An 18,400-nucleotide genomic window follows, 5' to 3' on the forward strand; every position below is an offset into this window, starting at 1 on the left:
CAGGTTCTTGCCTGACTGCAACTTGTCAGTGTGACCAAATTCAGTAGCAAATTCTAACTTTTGATGGTGTCTGGTTTTATCTGTGAAGTCTTTTCTTCACAGATTAAATGCACTGTACTGGGCAGATGGCAGACTGTGTCTTGTAGTAGAGCAGTTTGCTCATGTTAGTGTTGTGAATGCAGGATTGCTTGGTGCATGGTAGGTGTTACGATATGGGCATAAGCTATGGACTATGAAAATTGATGGCAAGTGTAAATGGGGTGTAACTGTTTACTGAATTAAAACAGTAAACCGTTTACTTGTCATGTTGTACTTTCATAATATATATTTGTCATTTGTTGATAAAAATGAGATAATATACTGAATGTCATTTTATAGCTTTACTTTCAAAGGTTACTTTTCAAGACGTTTCGATCTTGTTGATCTCACCACTGGCATAATAGTCATCAACCAGATTTTCCCATCATGCTTGTTGACTAAATCAACATTGTCTTGCTGGGGATCAGAGAAAAATCACCTGATCAAGGTTCTAGTGTTTAGCCCAGTCACTGAAGGAGCCTGAAAGCAGCTGTTCCCTCTAAACTTTCACCATGTTAGCTAATTTGCTCCTACAACACTCAGTAATCACTCAATCTCTTTGCCTGGAAATCATTTAGACTTACAAAGGATCAGTAGTGCCTTTTGCAGGCATACACATCACTACTCACCAGTCCGGGTGTTGATAGTGAAGAAGTTCTGTGGGTTTCCGCTGATGATGCGGTAGTTGAGCCTATCGGCCGTAAGAGGCGGTGTGGCATCAGGGTCCTGGGCCTGGATCTTGATCACAGAAACATCACGCGGAGAGTTCTCGGGAACTGAGGGTCGGTAAAGTGGCTCTGAGGTCAGTGGGGCATTGTCATTAACATCCTCCACCTGGATAAACACCTCAGTAGTTGCAAACTGGGGAACCACACCACGGTCACTGGCATACACTGTGAGCCAATAGGAGTCCTTGGTCTCACGGTCCAACATATCGGTGGTGTAGATCATTCCTGGTGGAGGAAGAGAGCAAAATGTTTGGAGAATTATAAATAACTAAATAAACAAAAACAGAGTAAAGAGTTGAGTTGAATAAAGAACTGTAATGCACACCTAGTGCAGGAATATAAAAAGCAATGTCAAGACTGGTTTTAAACTGCAACAGCAAAGGCAATTACAAGTAGCTCGAGTGGAATCATTATGTGTAGAATATCACATATACAAATATATACACATTTCCACATCAAGTATGTTTTTCTATGAATCCCAAATTATTCTTTTAAAGTGGCATATGCACATTTCAAGCCCAATTTTGTGCGTACGCAATTTTTACACCACATGTCAAGTGTCATAAACATTTCACATCTGGGGCCACTGGTCTGCTGGAAACCGAGACAGTCAGAATGCAGTATGTTTTGTTTGTTCAATTTGATCGTTTGTTTGACTAAGTGTTACGGATCGCAGCAACAACAACATCAACAACAACAGCAACAACAATGGAGCAGGAGGCTTAAACATACTGCAAAATGAATTGCTTTTTTTTTCTCATGTGGGTTCACAGCCATGAGGAAAAGGGGAAAAGCCATCTCCTACACCTGGGAGCAGCTCTTCAACACCAATTTGAGCAGAGAGACCAGCTCCGTTGGCAGAGGAGGAAGAAAGGCAAGCGGGGGAAATACAGAGAAAATTATAGAGGCGCAAAACAAATCTACCGCTCCCAACTATTCTCCTCGTGAAGGTTAGATCATTGCAGAACAGGATTAATAAATAAACACCAGCATCCGATTCCTGAAAGAATACAGGGATGCATGCATCTTCTGTTTTATGGAGACCTGGCTATCTGATAGTGTTGTGTCGGTCACAGATGTGTCGTTCGAACAAACAAATCTTTTAAGTGAACGAAGTGAACAGAATCACTTCATGAACTAATTTGTTCTTTTCTCAGTTCAGTTGAGCTCAGCCGTGATCATGCTGGCTGGGAGTGGAACTGCCGTATACCACTCAGAGCACTGCGTCTCCCACGAATGATTGTGTACTATATTCCATGAACGCACCTCAGTAAGTGATCGTGAACCTCAGGGCTGAATCATGAACTGAATGACGGATCGTTTGGCGGCTTATCAGTTCAGGGAGTTGGAGAGCATTGAACGATTCGGTGAATGAATCTTTTGAACGAATCATTTTAATGAACTGATTCTAGAGATTCAATTCAGTAAAAAGAACTGCCGTTCCCATCACTACTATCTGAAGATTTACAGAACATTCTTCAGTTAAATGGATTTCTTGGACAGATGAGCATCGACAGAGACTTGAACATGACAGGTAAAAAAACTCAGACTCAGACAATCTACCACTGTATTGAAATGTAGAAACTTGTCTGGTGCACAATAGATCATCCTGAGGGATTTTAACACCTGCAAACTGGACTATGTGCTGCCCACGTTTGAGCAGGCTGTTTCATGTTACACAAGAGGAGAGAAGCAGCTGGACTTGTGTTATGGCAACATTAAGGAGGCCTACAGATCCCTACAGAAACCACCAGTAGGCATCTTAGACCATTTTGCTGTTCAGCTGCTGCCCACATACAGACAAGATAAAGTGAAGCAGAGAACAGTTCAAGTGTGGTCCAGTGAGGCAGCCCAGAGCCTGCAGGGCTGTTTCACCCGCACAGACTGGCAGGTTCTCACCCAGGACTATTCCCTTGAACAGTCACTGCGGTGACTTTATACATTCAATATTGTGAGAGTATGCTAATACCCACAAAGTCTGTTAAGTGCTACCCAATCAACAAGCCATGACTCACAACTCAACTCAATTCAGGCTATGATATACAAAAAGAGAGCCATGCCTTCTGTAGCACAAGCATCTTCATGCATGACAATGCACCATCTCATGCTCCAAAGAATACCTCTTTGTCATTGGCTGCTATGGGCATAAAAGGAGAAAAACTCATGGTGTGGCCCCCATCCTCCCCTGACCTCAACCCTATTGAGAAACTCTGGAGCATCCTCAAGCAAAAGATCTATGAGGGTGGGAGGCAGTTCACATCGAATCAGCAGTTCTGGGAGGCTATTCTGACATCCTGCAAAGAAATTCAAGCAGAAACAAGTTCAATGGATGCAAGAATTGTGAAGTTGATATCAAAGAAGGGGTCCTATGTTAATGTTTAACTTGTCCTGTTAAGGTGTTTTTGATTGAAATAGCTTTTGATTTCAGTAAACATGACCTCCTAATGCTGCTAATTCCACAAATGACCGTTTTCAGTTCTTTACAACCTATTAAATGTTTTTAAACTCTGTTGTGCATAATAGATAGAGCAAACAGGCTGGCTGGCGGTGCAATAGCAGAAAAGAGCTGACCTGTTCGTTCTACATAATGACCCCAGAGACATTCAGGCAGCGAAGAGTGGCTTGGGAGGATGAGTGACACAAAGGAGCAGCAGAGGGCCAGGCAAGAGGCCAGAGGTCAATGTGTTTACCGGTAGTGCTGTGGCTCATAGGCTGCAGTACATGAGAGTACAAGAAATAATTTATTAATGGATAAAAATAAAAATAGCTATATGTTTAAGTCAATTTGCATACTGCATATTTGTACTCCATGGAAGTAAAGTTTGAGTGACAAACGTCATTTATGTGTATTTCTAGTTTCCAATGGTGTTTCTAATACACATGCTCCCACACTGTGCTAAAATCCAGGAACTAGCGTCAAGACCATGAACAGTGTGACAATTCAATGTTCAAGATTAGCTGTAATTAATTGAGAGTTGCCCTAAGCTATATTCCCTCTGCCTTACTGTTCATTAATAGCTGCCGCCCTCTAGCCCCTGAGTGAACTACAATTAATGACTATGGACCATGCTACAACACTGCTCCTAATAGCCTAAACTCTTGCTTACAAGTCTGCTTTACAATTAAGAGAGCAGAATTAACTATAAACATCACACGACTGCTAGACATAAAAGCAGTGGAGAAGCACAGGAGAAAGTATTCCTCATCACCACCCAATCAGCTTCTTCTCAGCACAGAGCAGAAACAAAGCAGAGCTGCTGCAATACTGCAGGAAGACTGAACACTGAACGATAAAGAATGGAATCAGGGTACCCAACATTTCAAGAACATATTTTTCAGTGACAATCTAGCTGGTATGACAAGAAAAGGACTTTGCTCATACACTAATATGTTCCTTAATTAACTAGTTTATAACCCCAAACCCTTTTTCTCCTGTGAATTATATTAACTATCGCTGCCTGTGACTGATGCTGAGAGGAAGTCAGTCTTTATTAGGCCTGCAGCCATATATAATTTTTTGGTTCTGTTGATTATTTCATTGAATAATTGAGTAACTGAATGAAAAATATTTTGCATTTCGAAAGAGAAATAGTAAATTAAAAACGAGAGAAAATAAGACCAGTCTCTTAAAGGGAACTTCTGTTTCCTTAAAGAAAAATCAACATTTCATAGCACTATATAGTACACTAATAAGTGATGATTATATACTTCTGCACTCTGCAGTGTCAATGTCTCACCAACAGCACTATCTGAACAGTTAAACCTCACGAGCAATAGCCAATCAACAGCTGTTTCACAAACAGGCAGGCTGCAACGGTCGCTCTCAACATCACAATCTTAATGATCTAACTGTGTGATGGAAAGTTTTGACTTTGTTGCCCGGGGCGGCTGTAGCTCAGTGGGTAGAGCAGGTCGACTAGTGATCGAAAGGTTGCTAGTTCAAATCCTGGCTGCATGGGGCAAGGCTGAGCTGCATGTCGAAGTGTCTTTGAGCAAGATTGCTCATTGCTCATCAGTGAGGGCCCTGCGATGACTTGCCCAGGGAGTACCCTGCTCTCGCCCTGAGACAAGGGATTGGCTCCAGCAGCAACACCCCGTGACCCCATGGAAAGGGATAAGCGGTTACGGACAATGACATGACATGACATGACTTTGTTGCCCACAGTGTTACTCTTCATAGTAAAATCACAAAATGCCCTGTCTTGTCATTTCATTGCAGCTCTACATCACATTTAGGGAATTGCAGCTCTACATCACATTTAGGGAATTATTAAACTAGAATTAATATTGGCAAAAATATTAACTGTCTGAATAAAACAGACTCTGTTGGACAATTAATCCTCAAGATAACAACAAAGGCCTCTGTGAGTATGACAGAGTGACTGGTACAGTGGACATAAATCATAGATTATTTTCCGATCTCCTTGTGGTTTTAGCTACAAAACCATTTCAGTGCAGATCAACCTGCACATGAGACAATGGAGATTGACCCAGACCAAGATATTAGCCTGGACCCACAGTCCCTACGCACTGCTAGCCAGAGTAGGCATAAGCACACTCCGAGCAGCTGAGATGACAGCCCACCAGGCTGGACAAATGCAGTCACACACTGAGGAGGCGGCAGTTAATGATTTGTCCTGTTGCCACTTTTTAAAACTACATATTGCTGTAAATGTTTGTCAGAAGTATGGAAGTTTACATCCATCAAACAGGTGGTCTGATGTGATATGTTGCTAATCCACCTCTATGAAGTAATAAGGGCCTAACATGTAGGAAATGAGATGTTCTCTGCTTTACTTTAAAATACGATTGTCTTGTAATGTGTCACTAATTAATTCCTAAGAATGTCCAATAAGGCTCCAATATGGTTGGAATAAGAAAAATAACCTTGTAATAAAGTGAAACTTTATTGAATAATGCCTTTTTTACAGTGTGATTTTGGTATTTAGGTGCATGGTTTATGATGAGTATATAAATATCTATATTATTTCTAGCTTTTGTATAAATCAATATAAAATTCAGCTTTTTATGACTTATGACTTTATTTTCTAATGAAGGACATATTTCTAAATTTTCCCTACTTTAATACAAAGTATCTATTTAATGTCTTATTGATGTACTTAGCTTATAACTGTCTTAGACTTATAGCTCTTATAGCGACCATAATATTTCTAGTTTTTGCCGTATTTGGTAGAAATTATGACTTATTAAGTCTTTATCATTTTACAGGTGTAACTGTGTATGCTTCAAATTCCATCGATGAAACTTTCCATTAAGAAAGACTGTATAAAGTTTGTGAAATGCTGTCTACAATACATTCTTAACTATATATAAAGAGATCATAGGCCTTTGTTCATGTGGCAAAGGTTATACAAGAAAATATTTCTTTCTTCATGTAAAAAGCATATTTGCTTCTTCCAGTGATGTAGGTGTGTATTTGCATATTGAGCAGGGAAGGGAAGTGAGATGACATCAAGTGGTCACAAGACAAAGTTGAGACAGGACGGACAGTAGACCGAACATGAAAGGTTGACAGAAAATGAATTCAGGACAAACTTTCAGGTTGTAGAAGGATGGGTTCTGCCAGTCAGAGAGAGTCTCTCTCTCTCTCTCTTCATTGCATTTGCTCATTTTATCTGCTGCTTGACTCAGAGAGAGGGGGAGAAGCTGATGACAGAGAAGGAGACTTCTGTCAAACTGGATCCTGAGTCCACAGTTAGTCCTTCAGCTGTTAGCATTTCAGATTAGCCCATAAGACCCCACAGGTAAATCCTCCATGACTGGCTGGATCAAGGTAAAGAGATCAAAATGCAGCAGTGCCCATCCCTACACGCAGAACACGCGTTGTGCGTAGGGCCCCATGATCCATGGGGTGCCCCATTTGCAAGGGGACGCAGTTTTTTCAAATGCGCAAAGGATGTGCATCGCTGCCGTGAGGCGCACATGGAGCACCAAGTCAGCCCGAGGCAGGAGAGAAAAAAAAAGAGACGAGTAATCTGACACCGCACGCGTTGCCGCAGTGATTGACAGCAAACAGCATCTGACCAATCAGTGGTCAGATGCGCCGACAGGCAGTTGGATGCAGGTGGAGATATGGCTTAGAGGCAATATGAATCAGGAGCAAGCAAAAGAAAGAAAAAGTCAAAACAAGAGGAGGCTCGTGCTTCACTTGAAGGTGGGTATGGTACGGAGGTTTCCCCTCTGTGAAACAGAGTTGTTCAACACAAATTTGCTGAAGTGATGCGACTCTGACAGTGTACCAGGGAAAGCTGAGGAAGAATGTCTGCATCCTGAGCACCATGCACACAGGTGTGGGCATCTTTAGTGGGGCGAAGGCAAAGCCAGAGTCTGAGATGTACTATAATAACACGTAGTACGAAGAGCGTCCTGGACCGGATGGCGAGGCCTTACTCCATCAAATGCGGAATGGAAGATGGCCAGTGGCGGTCTTCTATAACATCCTTGACCTGGCTGGGATCTAATGCCCATATCTTATTCAAGGAGCAGCAGCAGCAGGAGAGCCCAGACGAAAGTCCTGCAGCAGCTGGCAGAGGAGCTGAGGGCAGAATACATGGAGGGGAAAGGGGATAGTTGGCACATGGTGGGCAGCAGCGGAACCAACAACCGCAGCAGCAGCAGCAGACACGGAGACGGAGGCAGTGCCGGTCCGAAAGAGCTGCAAACGGAACCAGACGTCGGACACTTGAAATGCCACAAGCCCATGTGGTAACTGTGTGAGGAGAGCGGAGGTAATCTGCTGAGACGGTGACCAGTGATCACAACGGTTCTTTGTTTGTTTTGTTTTAGATCGGCTTGTTTCCAGCTTTTTCGATTATTGTTTTTTTTCATATTAGTAAGTGTTGAAATAAAATATTTCATAATCAAAATTAATTTCATTGTGTAATTTACCATTAAAACCAAAACAAATCTCAATAATTTGCTTGTATGATGGATTTCTTGTCATAACAGGGTCAATGCTGAAGTTTGTTACTAAGGGTGACACGGAGCCACCACCCAGTATGTCACAAGGGCCATCAAGTAACATATCTTCAGCTACAGATGCTACTATCACTACTTCAAGTACACAACCAGTTGATCCTGCTCTGTGGCCAGCACACCTATCAGACGTCGATCGGGGCTCTTCACAAATGTACACTGTATCCAAACCTATGGATTGCCCTCCACATTGCAATAACTCTCCCTGTTACAGTGCTCCGTCCACAGCCATGCCCCCACAAACTTGAACGCGCATCTGGCAGCGGGACACTTAGCAGGGAGGAGGAGATGCCGGAGCGCGACGCAGCAATTCAGCTGAATTTAGCACGGAGCAGACAGGAAGTAAAGTGCCGAAATAACAAACAACATCCGGTTACTTTTCAAAACAAAACACGCCGTGTTGACACATGTCGTGAGGCCTGCTGTCTACCGTACTGCGCCATGGCAGACTCAAACCACAGCCGGTGGGGACTGCCAGAGGGCAAAACCGTATCGGAGACGCAACGCAGCGGACTGTATCCAGTGGAAACTGGGCTGACTCATTAGCCACTCTCATGGCTAAAAACAACACACAAAGAAGCTAACGTTAGCGTTGGGCTAATACAAGCTACAAACGTAGCCAAGTTGGCAAACCATGCATATTTCATGAAAATAACAAATCACCCTGAAACAAAACAAATCATTACCTGTCCAACAGAGAGAGAGCAACCTCTGCATCACTTTTAAGGCCCTTCACATGCCCCAGTTGTCTCCACTCAAATGCCGCACTGATGTTGACTCGGGTCTGACTTCTTTCTTTATCCAGAGTCCATTTCTGCCTCAGGCTTTCTTTTCCTTGCCTGTTTAACGGGGTGAGCTGTTACAAGTAAGGCTGGCTGCATTTTCTCTGCCACTGTAACCAAATGAACGTCTTCTCCTACAACTCCGTTTTTCTGCAGAGGAGTGTGCTGAATATTTCCAGCATCAGTGAAACGTAACGTGTGCACGGGCGGAGGAGGGAGGGACAGAGGGGGGCGCAGGCAGAACGAGACATTAAGGCATCTGACCAATCCGTGCTATCCTGGCCGAAAACCAGGGATTGGTCAGCTTTTTCTCAGTCCTGCAGCTGCCACAGAGGTCTGATTATTTTTGTTCCTTTTTCTGAATACATAATGTATTGACTACTCTCAGGACAGCAGGACCATTTCACCCAGTATAACAAAATGTGTTTCTGAACAACATTACAGACCCTAGCTTTGATATTCAGGTCCCTAGCATCTGATTGCTTCCCTATTCATCTCTTCTGCTGCTCATGTGGCGCCAGGCCACTCTACTTATCCTCTAAATGACCCGATTTCTCATACTGCTATTTAAGATAAGCAAACAAATTGTTTGGTTGCCAGTTGCAACATTAATTCATGGCTTCATTCTGCCATCCTCTCCTCTCAGAGTGGCCAAGTGCTACCCTCGTTGTTCACATTCTTCTACAGTTCTAGTCATCTGTTACACGAGAAGGCCACAAGGGGAAGCTAATATGTCAGTGGAGAATCTGACGATCTGCCCCTAACTAAAAAAAAATGTCCGTACTAAATGCAAGATCACTCTGTAACACATAACTCCTCATTAATGACCTCACCATCTGTTTTTTTTCCCCTCTATCTTATGGCAACTGAGACATGAACAATGGCAGCAGAGGAAGCTACACCTACAAATTTAAAACATTTCTAAAATTGGATTTGAAGTTTTCAGAGAAAACTTATCAATCCCATGGAATGTACAACATCTCTCTCGACCTTAGGCCCTGTAAACACGTATACCGGTATTTCTTATAACAACATTTTTGTGTTTTGGCCTTCCATACACATGTAAACAGTGTTTCAGATCACTGAAAACAGATGCCCTGACAGGTCCCAGTCTGTTTAGCCATGCGTTTGGAATTTGGACAACCCACGTATTACAGAACAATACGAGATGATGATGTTTTTAAGGCACTAAAGATAGTCATTCAACCCAACTAATAATAATAATAATAATAATAATAATAATAATAACAATAATTAAAGCTGCAAGCAGCGTTGAACGGGCCCTCGCAGTCCACGCACCTTGGGGCATGCTGCCGTCAGGGCTTCTACACGCAACGCCTTGTGATGAAGAAGCTGTTCCTTTATAATTTGGTGGCCTGCTCCCGCTGGTATTAAGTAATGTATACTGAAGTCAGAAAAAGTGTGTGTACAGCTGCATGATTCCCCAGACAAAGACTGAGTTGATGGCCCGCTTCTCGAGCTGGCTGAAGAAAATGTCCACATGAGGCATAATGCAATGAAATAGTTTCAGGAAGAAGCTGAAAGTATCATCATCCAGTAGCCGCACAAACCCTCAAACTTCCCGGAGAGTGGTAGGCTCAAACTCCCCTGATGGTTTCAAAACACTGGATGATGTCACATTCATGCGCAATACACACCCATTACAAAATCAGAAGACAGCCTAAAAATCCTTAAAACTAAAACTGTGATGATTTGAAAACCGTAAAAGATTTTTAAAGGCTGAATACATGCCCAACAGTTCAAGGTCTTCTGACTCTTCAAAAGGTGGAATGGTATCTGTAGTTTTGAACCAAATCTTCAGGAAGTTGTTATTTAATAACTTAATTGCAAAAAAAATTAATTGTGCTATTAAAAGTCTTTTGATAATTTTTAGACAGGAGCATCCACAGATGCTGTGTACCAAGTTTTGTGCAAATCGATGAAATCGCCTGAGAGGAGTTCGAAAAAGTAGGTTTTCAACATTTTGCGATGTAGCGAAAAAAAAGTGGGAGGCGGAAATGGGCGTGGCCTATACCACAAGACTCACTACAATTCAGTGAATGCGTCGATGTAAGGTTTTTCAATGTGCGACAATGTATGTGGGAGTTAATAGCCAAAATGCACTTGTGGTGGAAATTCAGGACAACAATAGATTGTAACATTTTTCGCCAGGTGTGACTTATATTCCAAGTTCAGTGAGTTTTGGGGTATGTCCAGGCAGTCAAAAATGATCATTTTGGCATAAAAAAAAATAAAAAATCATTTGTTATTATTAGAGCCCAAGCAGAGAACCTGCAAGGACCCTGTTGTATTTCAGATTCAATTTATATAACGCCTTTCACGGTACCCAAGGACACTTAACAAAGTGGAACAAACGTATGTGAAAACAAACAAAACAAAGAATAAATGGAGCGTCTGTCAGTCAGCATGGAGGGAACAGCCGTACCACCGCAAGCACCGCAGGGAACAGCACCTTCCGTCCAGAAGTGAACTTGGATCTGGAGACCCTGTGCACACAGCGGGGCGACGCAGGAGGTCTAGAGATCCAGACCCGGCGACGGAGCCCAGGGCGAAGCGACAGCAGAAGTCCAGGAGCTCCTGCGCTGAACACCCGAAGACCCCACCAGATATGGCGGACATCGATCCAACATCGCTGCAAGCCGGGGGAGACTACAGCAGCAGAGGAGAGTGACAACGGAGCCAGGCGGTGAACAATCCAGAGGTTGTGGTGGAGGAAAGATCAGCGGAGCAGCAATGGACAGCCCACAGAGCACGTACGTCTGCTTAATAGTTAGCAGTGCTATGGTAGCAGCTGATCGTTGAGGCTAACAGCTGGTCAGCTGAGAAAAGTGAGCCAATTCTTCAGGTGTGCAGGCTTCAAAGGTAGTAGCACAGCCTCAAAGCTTGTAAAGACAACTTGGCTTTCTTCTTTCAACAAAAAGAAAGTCAGGATTTGTCACGGATCAAGAAGCAGCAATACTCAAGCCAGCATCCTCTCGCATCTGGGTTGCCATGCCATTTATGAGAAATAATATTTAAGCCCTTTTGTGAACAATACTAAAATTGAACAGCTTCTTGTCAGGTTTAAAAGCTCATCATAGCACTGAGGCAGTCCTTGTAGAGGTCTCTAATGACCCACTTTACACAATATATTGAGTCGACTGCTCAGTTCTAGTGCGTTTTGATTGAGCACTGCTGTTGACAGAATCAATCACACTATTCTCCTGCACTGTCCTGCACTGTCTTCAAAGTGCTGTATCTTAGGGTACTGGACTTGTGTTTGTTGAAGATGTTTCACCATCCAAAAGGCTTCCTCAGTTCTAACTAACTTGAGGGGAGTTGGCAGGCTTTTAAAATCTGTGTGGGAGTGTCCTTACAGAGTTGTTAAGGACGAGTGTGAGCTCTGAGAGGCCATCTACAATGCAATACATGTGCGTTTATGCACGAAAATGCTCTTTTGCATTTTCGTGCATAAACGCACATGTATGCGTTTATGCGCGTTTATGCGTTTTCGTGCGTTTCTGCACGAAAATGCAAAAGAGCATTTTCGTGCATAAACGCACATGTATTGCATTGTTTTGGCCGACCATCCACACAGATCCTGAAAATGCAGCGCCTGGAAATGCACTTTTTTGAAAACAGGTCGCAGGGTGGAAAAATCCCAAAACGCAGCCCTCCCGATCTCGTGTGGACAGCGAATCCGCATGCTTTCCAAAACGATGACGCCATGGCCCCACCCCTCGACCTCTAGCCTCCAACCTCTGAACCTCAACGTCTCATAACAACAACAACAACAACAATGGCGGACTACAGTTTGTGTACGGGTTTCTTGCAACTTACTCGCCTTGTAGTCGAGTGTGAGTCACAGCAGCAGTTCGACCTCATTATCCATCTACACAAACGCTTCTGGTTTCCTTGTGTGGCACACCTAAAATAGGGTGACCACATTTAGGTGATAAGCTTCCTTTAATAAGCATCATGATTATTTTGTAATTTTTCTCTCTCTCTCTCTCTCTCTCTATATATATATATATATATATATATATATATATATATATATATATATATATATATATATATATATATTTGTGTGTTCTGAGGTGCTCCGTTTATATTGGGAATGGGGGGCGTTTGTGTTCTCATGAGTTGCTCTGGGGAACAGTTAGGAAACGCACCGGATGCTGAGTCCTCAGAGGCAATGTGGAAGAGAAACAAGACGCACTGTGTCCTCTTAAAACAAGTCAAATGTTTTACACAAAATGAAGGATAGAAAAGCTTAGTATTATTTGTTATTTATTTAACCTTTATTTAACCAGGAAAAGACTCATTGAGATTAAAATTCTCTTTTACAAGAGTGTCCCAGACAAGACAGGCAGAATCCAAAACAGCAAACATTTCAAGGTCAGCTAAAATAATAAAAACCTCAGGCAAAACATCTGCTTCTAAATGTTTCTGCCTCCAGGTCATGCAATTTCCCCTTAAAAGTGTTCACTGACACCAACTCATTTTGTTTAAAGTTTCCTGTAACATGTCCCAGGCAGAGGGGGCAGCAAACCTAAACACTGTCTTTCCCAGTTCAGTTCTGACTTTTGGGACAGACAGTAGAGGTGGGGGACACTGCAAATTTTGGTATCGATCCAATACCAAATAATTACAGGGCCAGTATTGCCGATACTGATACTTTTTAGTTGAAGTGTTAACTTTTGGGTGTGCTGCTTTTAAATGCTTATACAAGTTAGTGGTGTTACCACAGAAACGTATTGTTTTCCTGGATATGTCACAGGTAGCAGTTTCTATATCAGAAACTGTGAAATAACTCCAAACAGCACTCCTCTTCCTCTCCTCCATCATTAAGGGTCGCCAGTCCGTCTCTGCTCTGGCAGGCAGCGCAGGAGAGGGGGAGGGGGGGGGGGGGGTGCACAGTGAACCTGAGTGGAGAGGAGCACTGTGCAAGGACTGAGAGAGATGCTGTGCTCACACAAACTCTGTGAAGAGATATGAGTGATTTGCTGAACTTACAGAAGAGAAACTACAAATATGCTAGTATTGATCTGAAACCAATACTCACCTTGTTATCGATACTATACGTATTTGGATCAATCCACCCACCCCTAAGAGCAAGAACAAATCCTGAGACCGAAGATTGTAAGTCTCAGCATTACTTTGGTTAATGTAGTACAGAAGGTAAGCAGGAAGTAAACCTAAGATTGCCTTGTAAGTGAGAATATGCAGGTGCGCTTTAAAACCAGTGATGAACCTGAGAACTCCATGATACACAGTGTCAAGAGCATGTAAGCTTTGAGACGAGGCTTGAATATATACAGCATAACCGTAGTCCAGAGCAGACATAAAAGTGGCAGCAACCAGTCTCTTTTTTGATTTAAAAAAAGGCAGGATTTGATCCTAAAATAAAAACCCATTTTCAGTATGAGCTATAACTGTCATGGTAATGATTGAAATATATTTTGTAGAGAGTAAAATAATCCTGTACCCCCACTTTAATTCCAGGAATAAGGCAAAGGTGATGAGAAGCATTGTCAACATTACACATACAATTTTCAAAGAAACCTTACCTGTCTCTTCATCAATAGCAAATCGTCCCAGTCCACTCCCATCATTGATTGTGTACTGAACTTCTCCATCTCTTCCTGTGTCCTCATCATTAGCACTGACTTGGAGTAGGGCAGTTCCAATCCTGGCATTTTCTTTCACTAAACCTGTCAAGGCGAAGTGGGAAAAGTATGGAGTGTGGAGGTTTTCGTTTACATCTAAAACCTCAATTTCCACAAAGGTGACAGAAAGAAGAGAGACAGGTCTCCCCTTGTCTTTAGCCTTCACAGTGAGATTGTAGAACTGCTGGGTCTCATAGTCCAACTCTTTATTCAGTCGAATAGCTCCGCTGGTCCTGTCTATCTCAAACCATCCATTGTAGTCATTGGCTAAAGAGTACCTGACCTGCCCTCCCAAACCCAAATCCGGGTCCTGGGTTTCTAACCAGGCCACAACTGTTCCTACTGGAAGATCCTCCAGAGCTCTGGCTTTGTACACACTTGGGATAAAAAGTGGAGGGCAGTCATTGACATCCTCCAATATGATTTTTAAAGTGGTCACAGAAAACCTCTGGCTCCCTTTTTCTGCTTTGTCGCGCGCTTCAATCTTCAGGTTAAAAGCTGAAACAAACTCCCTGTCTAGTTGGCCAGCAACATACACTATCCCATTGCTGGAATTGATACCAAACTGGGAGGTACTAGACAAAACAGAGTACACAATTTCCCCATTGGGTCCAAGATCTTTGTCACTGGCATCAACCTGGATGACATCTGTACCTATGGCAGTGTTTTCAGGTATGACAATTACATAGCCTCTGTCTTGCAGAAACTGGGGTGCATTATCATTAGCATCCTCTATGTAGACAGTAAGCAAACGCCAGGCAGATTTCGGTGGTAGGCCAAGGTCATAGATGGTTACGTTGAGAAGATAGCGATCCCTCTTTTCTCTGTCCATGGGCAAGAAGACACTGATAAGGCCAGTTTCCATGTCGATGGTAAAACAACTGTCAATGTTTCCATCTGAAATAGAGTATAGAATCTCACCATTGAAACCTGTGTCACCATCATAGGCATTTACCTTGAAAACGCTTGAGCCAATTTTTAAGTCTTCCTGCACAGCAATATCTGTGGGAAAAGCTTTGTCAAACTGGGGCATTTGCCGATTGACAGAGAAAAGGTCAATAAAACCTTCCTCTATTTTAAGCTTGTTGTTAGCTTTGGACTTTTTGAGCAACTTTTCAGCCAACTTTTGGGCAACCCTTGTCTCTTTACAGTTAAAACTTTTAGGGGGAGATTTCCCATGAACAACTGAGATGTTAACAAACATCGGATCAGAAAAATTCTCACCATCTGTGGCAGTTATTTTAAGACTAAAGATACCATTCTTTGGACTAGCTGTAGCAAGAGAACGTCGCAGTGAGAGGACCCCTGAATCTGGGTTGAGGTCAAAGTACCCCAATTCGTTCCCTAAAATTATTTTATATTTGACTAGCTCTAACTCATCTATATCAATTGCTGACATTGTGGTAATCACTTCATCTACTGGGAAATCCCTAGAGATCACCCCCTGGCATGCAATCTTCTCAAATAGTGGATGGTTATCATTTACATTTTCCAGGTGTATTGTTACATTGACTTCACTCTCTCTCCTGTAAGGTGACCCCCAGTCAGATGCTCTTACAACAAACATAAAGCTCTCTGATGAGGATTCGAAGTCCAATTCTTTAGTGGTGCTGATGATACCAGAAAACTGGTTGATTTTGAAAGGTACTGGATGGAGACTGGAAATGCTGTATGTTATGTATCCATTTTCTCCTTTATCCTCATCCACAGCAGAAACTGTTAATATATTGCTCCCAACTGGTACACTTTCATTGACCAACATTTCATAATAGGACTGATCAAAAGTTGGCGAGTTGTCATTGGCATCCTGAATAGTTATCTGCACTCTAACGCTGAGCTCACTACCTATTTCCAATACCTCAAGATTAAAAACATGCTGGTTCCCCTGAGTAAACCAGCGAGTGGTAGAGATTACACCTGTTAGGGTGTTCATTTTAAAGAACGCTGAATCAGCAGAAGGTTTTAGAATATATTCTGCATTATAAGGCTCTGGCTTAATTTTAACAGCCTCAACAATTGTGCCTGGTGGTGAAATTTCATTCAGACAAACATCATAAAAGTCCCGCTCAAACTTAGCTTCTGCTGTCTGCCATTCCTTGGCCGTAATGCGGACAACCTTAACGGCAGAGAATTTCTGTGGGGTTCCCCTATCTTTTGCTTGTAAACTGAGGTTACATCCATATGGGTAAATCTCCCAGTTTAATGACCTAGACGCCTTTATGGCAAACTCACCTTCCTCAGTTCTTTCTACGAAAAAATTATTTGAGGGGTCTCCACCAACAATAACCACTGAGTCAATTTCTCCATTTAAGCCTTCATCTAGGTCCTCAACAGTGACCATAACATACAAAGAGTTCTTAACAGGTAACGAGGGGCTGTAGGTGACCAAATTCATGATTGGGGCATGCTCATTCATACGCTCTACGTGGACAAAAAGCTTGGCTGTGCTGCTGACCCCATTATTTCCATAAAGCTTCATGCCGCGGTCTACAGCCAGGATTTCTAAGTCGTACCGGTTCTGTTCATCAACATTGAGCTTTCCACTGAGAGACACTATTCCACTGGTTGGGTGTACTGCAAACAGCTCCATTTTCTCCTTGAAAAAATAATAAAACTCCCCATTGGAGCCAATATCTGCATCTGTGGCAGTAACTTGTGCTATGCTAGTCCTGAGAGGGGTGCTCTCCGCTATGGTGACAGAGTACGTGGTAGGTGAGAACAAGGGTCGCAAGTCATTCATATCTAAGACCTGGATGCTGACTTTAGTCCAGGTCTCAAGGAGGGCCTCTCCCTTGACAGAGGCTTTTACTGTCAATACATAATTATCCTGAATCTCTCGGTTCAAGATAGCTGCATTGCCACCTTTAGTCCTTATCCGTAAGAAGCAGAAGTCCCCTAGCATATACTCCTCTGCTTTGAAAAACCCTTCATCGTCACCTGAGGTGATTCTATAGCGAATCTCCCAGGAGCGCTGTGCCAGGTGGATGCCCATTTTAACTTTACTGTTGGCATAGGTGCGTGCTGCTGAGTTCTCGTAAACCGTAGCATGGTATACAGCCTGAGTGAAGCTGAAGTGAGGTCCATCCTGAGGACCTCCCTGGATGTTCTGGCCATAGCCAGATGGTGGCTTGAAGAGCAGCAACAGCAGCGGTAGGGCCAGGCCAAGGAGAGGGGCACGCATGCCTGCCCACTGGCCCATATTCATATCCATCCCATTATCATTCCTTCCTAAAATAGAAAGAGACAAACAGACACAGGGAGAAAAAGGTTAGGATTTACAGCATCTATGTGCTACAAATCATCTACTGGAAAACAGAGATTGGAAGCGGGGAGAGAAGGGGGTGTGCACAGTTACTGGGCAACAAAAATGAAGGCTGACATCATCCTTGTGTGGTATCTAGACACCAGAAGTCAACTGCAGGTTTTAGAAAAACCAAAGGTGGTTTGAGAAGGAACAAAATAATTGTACGACTAGGAAGACAAGTGTAACAGCACCAAAACAAACATCAGAGAAAATGACAGCCAAGGACAAAATGTTGGCCTGCCTCATCATGACCCGCAACCCTTTTCCTGAAATACATGAAAACACAGCCGTGTGGCCTAAAGCCATGGGATATCTCTAGAGGCAAAACTCATATGGTTATATTGAGGCAAGTAGCTGTTGTGTTCAGATTTTGTGCTCTTTTTCAGAAAAAAAAATGTTCTAAAAGTAAGCAGCCACAAATATGTGCCAAATTGAGTTTTGGGAGACAACGCCTGATCTGGTAAAAGTGATGTTGGGGTCATACAAGTTCCACAGTGGTCTGCACTTTGATGACCCTGTACTTTCCACCAAAAGAGACCAAGAAATGGGATAGGAAAAGACAGACTGTGTCTGAGCACACAGATAATCACACACTGCTGATCTACACAGGAATCTTCAAATTATTAACACATACAACCTGCTACTGCAGGAGTACAACCTTTTTTTCAGTTTAGGAACATAATCTTCTGACAAAGAAAAAAAAAAAGTTTGGTCTTTTGCGTGTGACCATAAACTACCTCATCTTAAACACTGCAAACCAATCCCTTGCCGTGCATATTAACACAATTCGGAAAAGGGCTATAACCCGCCCAAGAAAAAAAATACCAAAACAACACTTTT

At 42.8% G+C, this 18,400-nt stretch overlaps 1 protein-coding gene across 12 annotated transcripts in view; it reads right to left on the reverse strand.

Moving 5' to 3' along the window:
- Positions 1 to 18,400, reverse strand: part of fat3a (FAT atypical cadherin 3a) — a 226,858-nt gene that overhangs the window by 156,981 nt on the left and 51,477 nt on the right. For all 12 annotated transcript variants that reach the window (XR_005078593.1, XM_037119880.1, XM_037119863.1 and 9 more), the window contains exons 2-3: positions 14,158 to 17,484; positions 708 to 1,031 (exon numbers count right to left, since the gene is read on the reverse strand). Coding sequence is in view for 11 of the 12 variants with exons in the window: in XM_037119880.1 (XP_036975775.1) it covers positions 708 to 1,031; positions 14,158 to 17,467 (3,634 nt within the window). In the remaining variant the exon portion in view is untranslated. The remainder of the gene's footprint in view (positions 1 to 707; positions 1,032 to 14,157; positions 17,485 to 18,400) is intronic.

The sequence above is a fragment of the Acanthopagrus latus genome, chromosome 2 (assembly GCF_904848185.1).
Source record: "Acanthopagrus latus isolate v.2019 chromosome 2, fAcaLat1.1, whole genome shotgun sequence".
In the NCBI taxonomy this organism is placed as follows: domain Eukaryota; kingdom Metazoa; phylum Chordata; class Actinopteri; order Spariformes; family Sparidae; genus Acanthopagrus; species Acanthopagrus latus.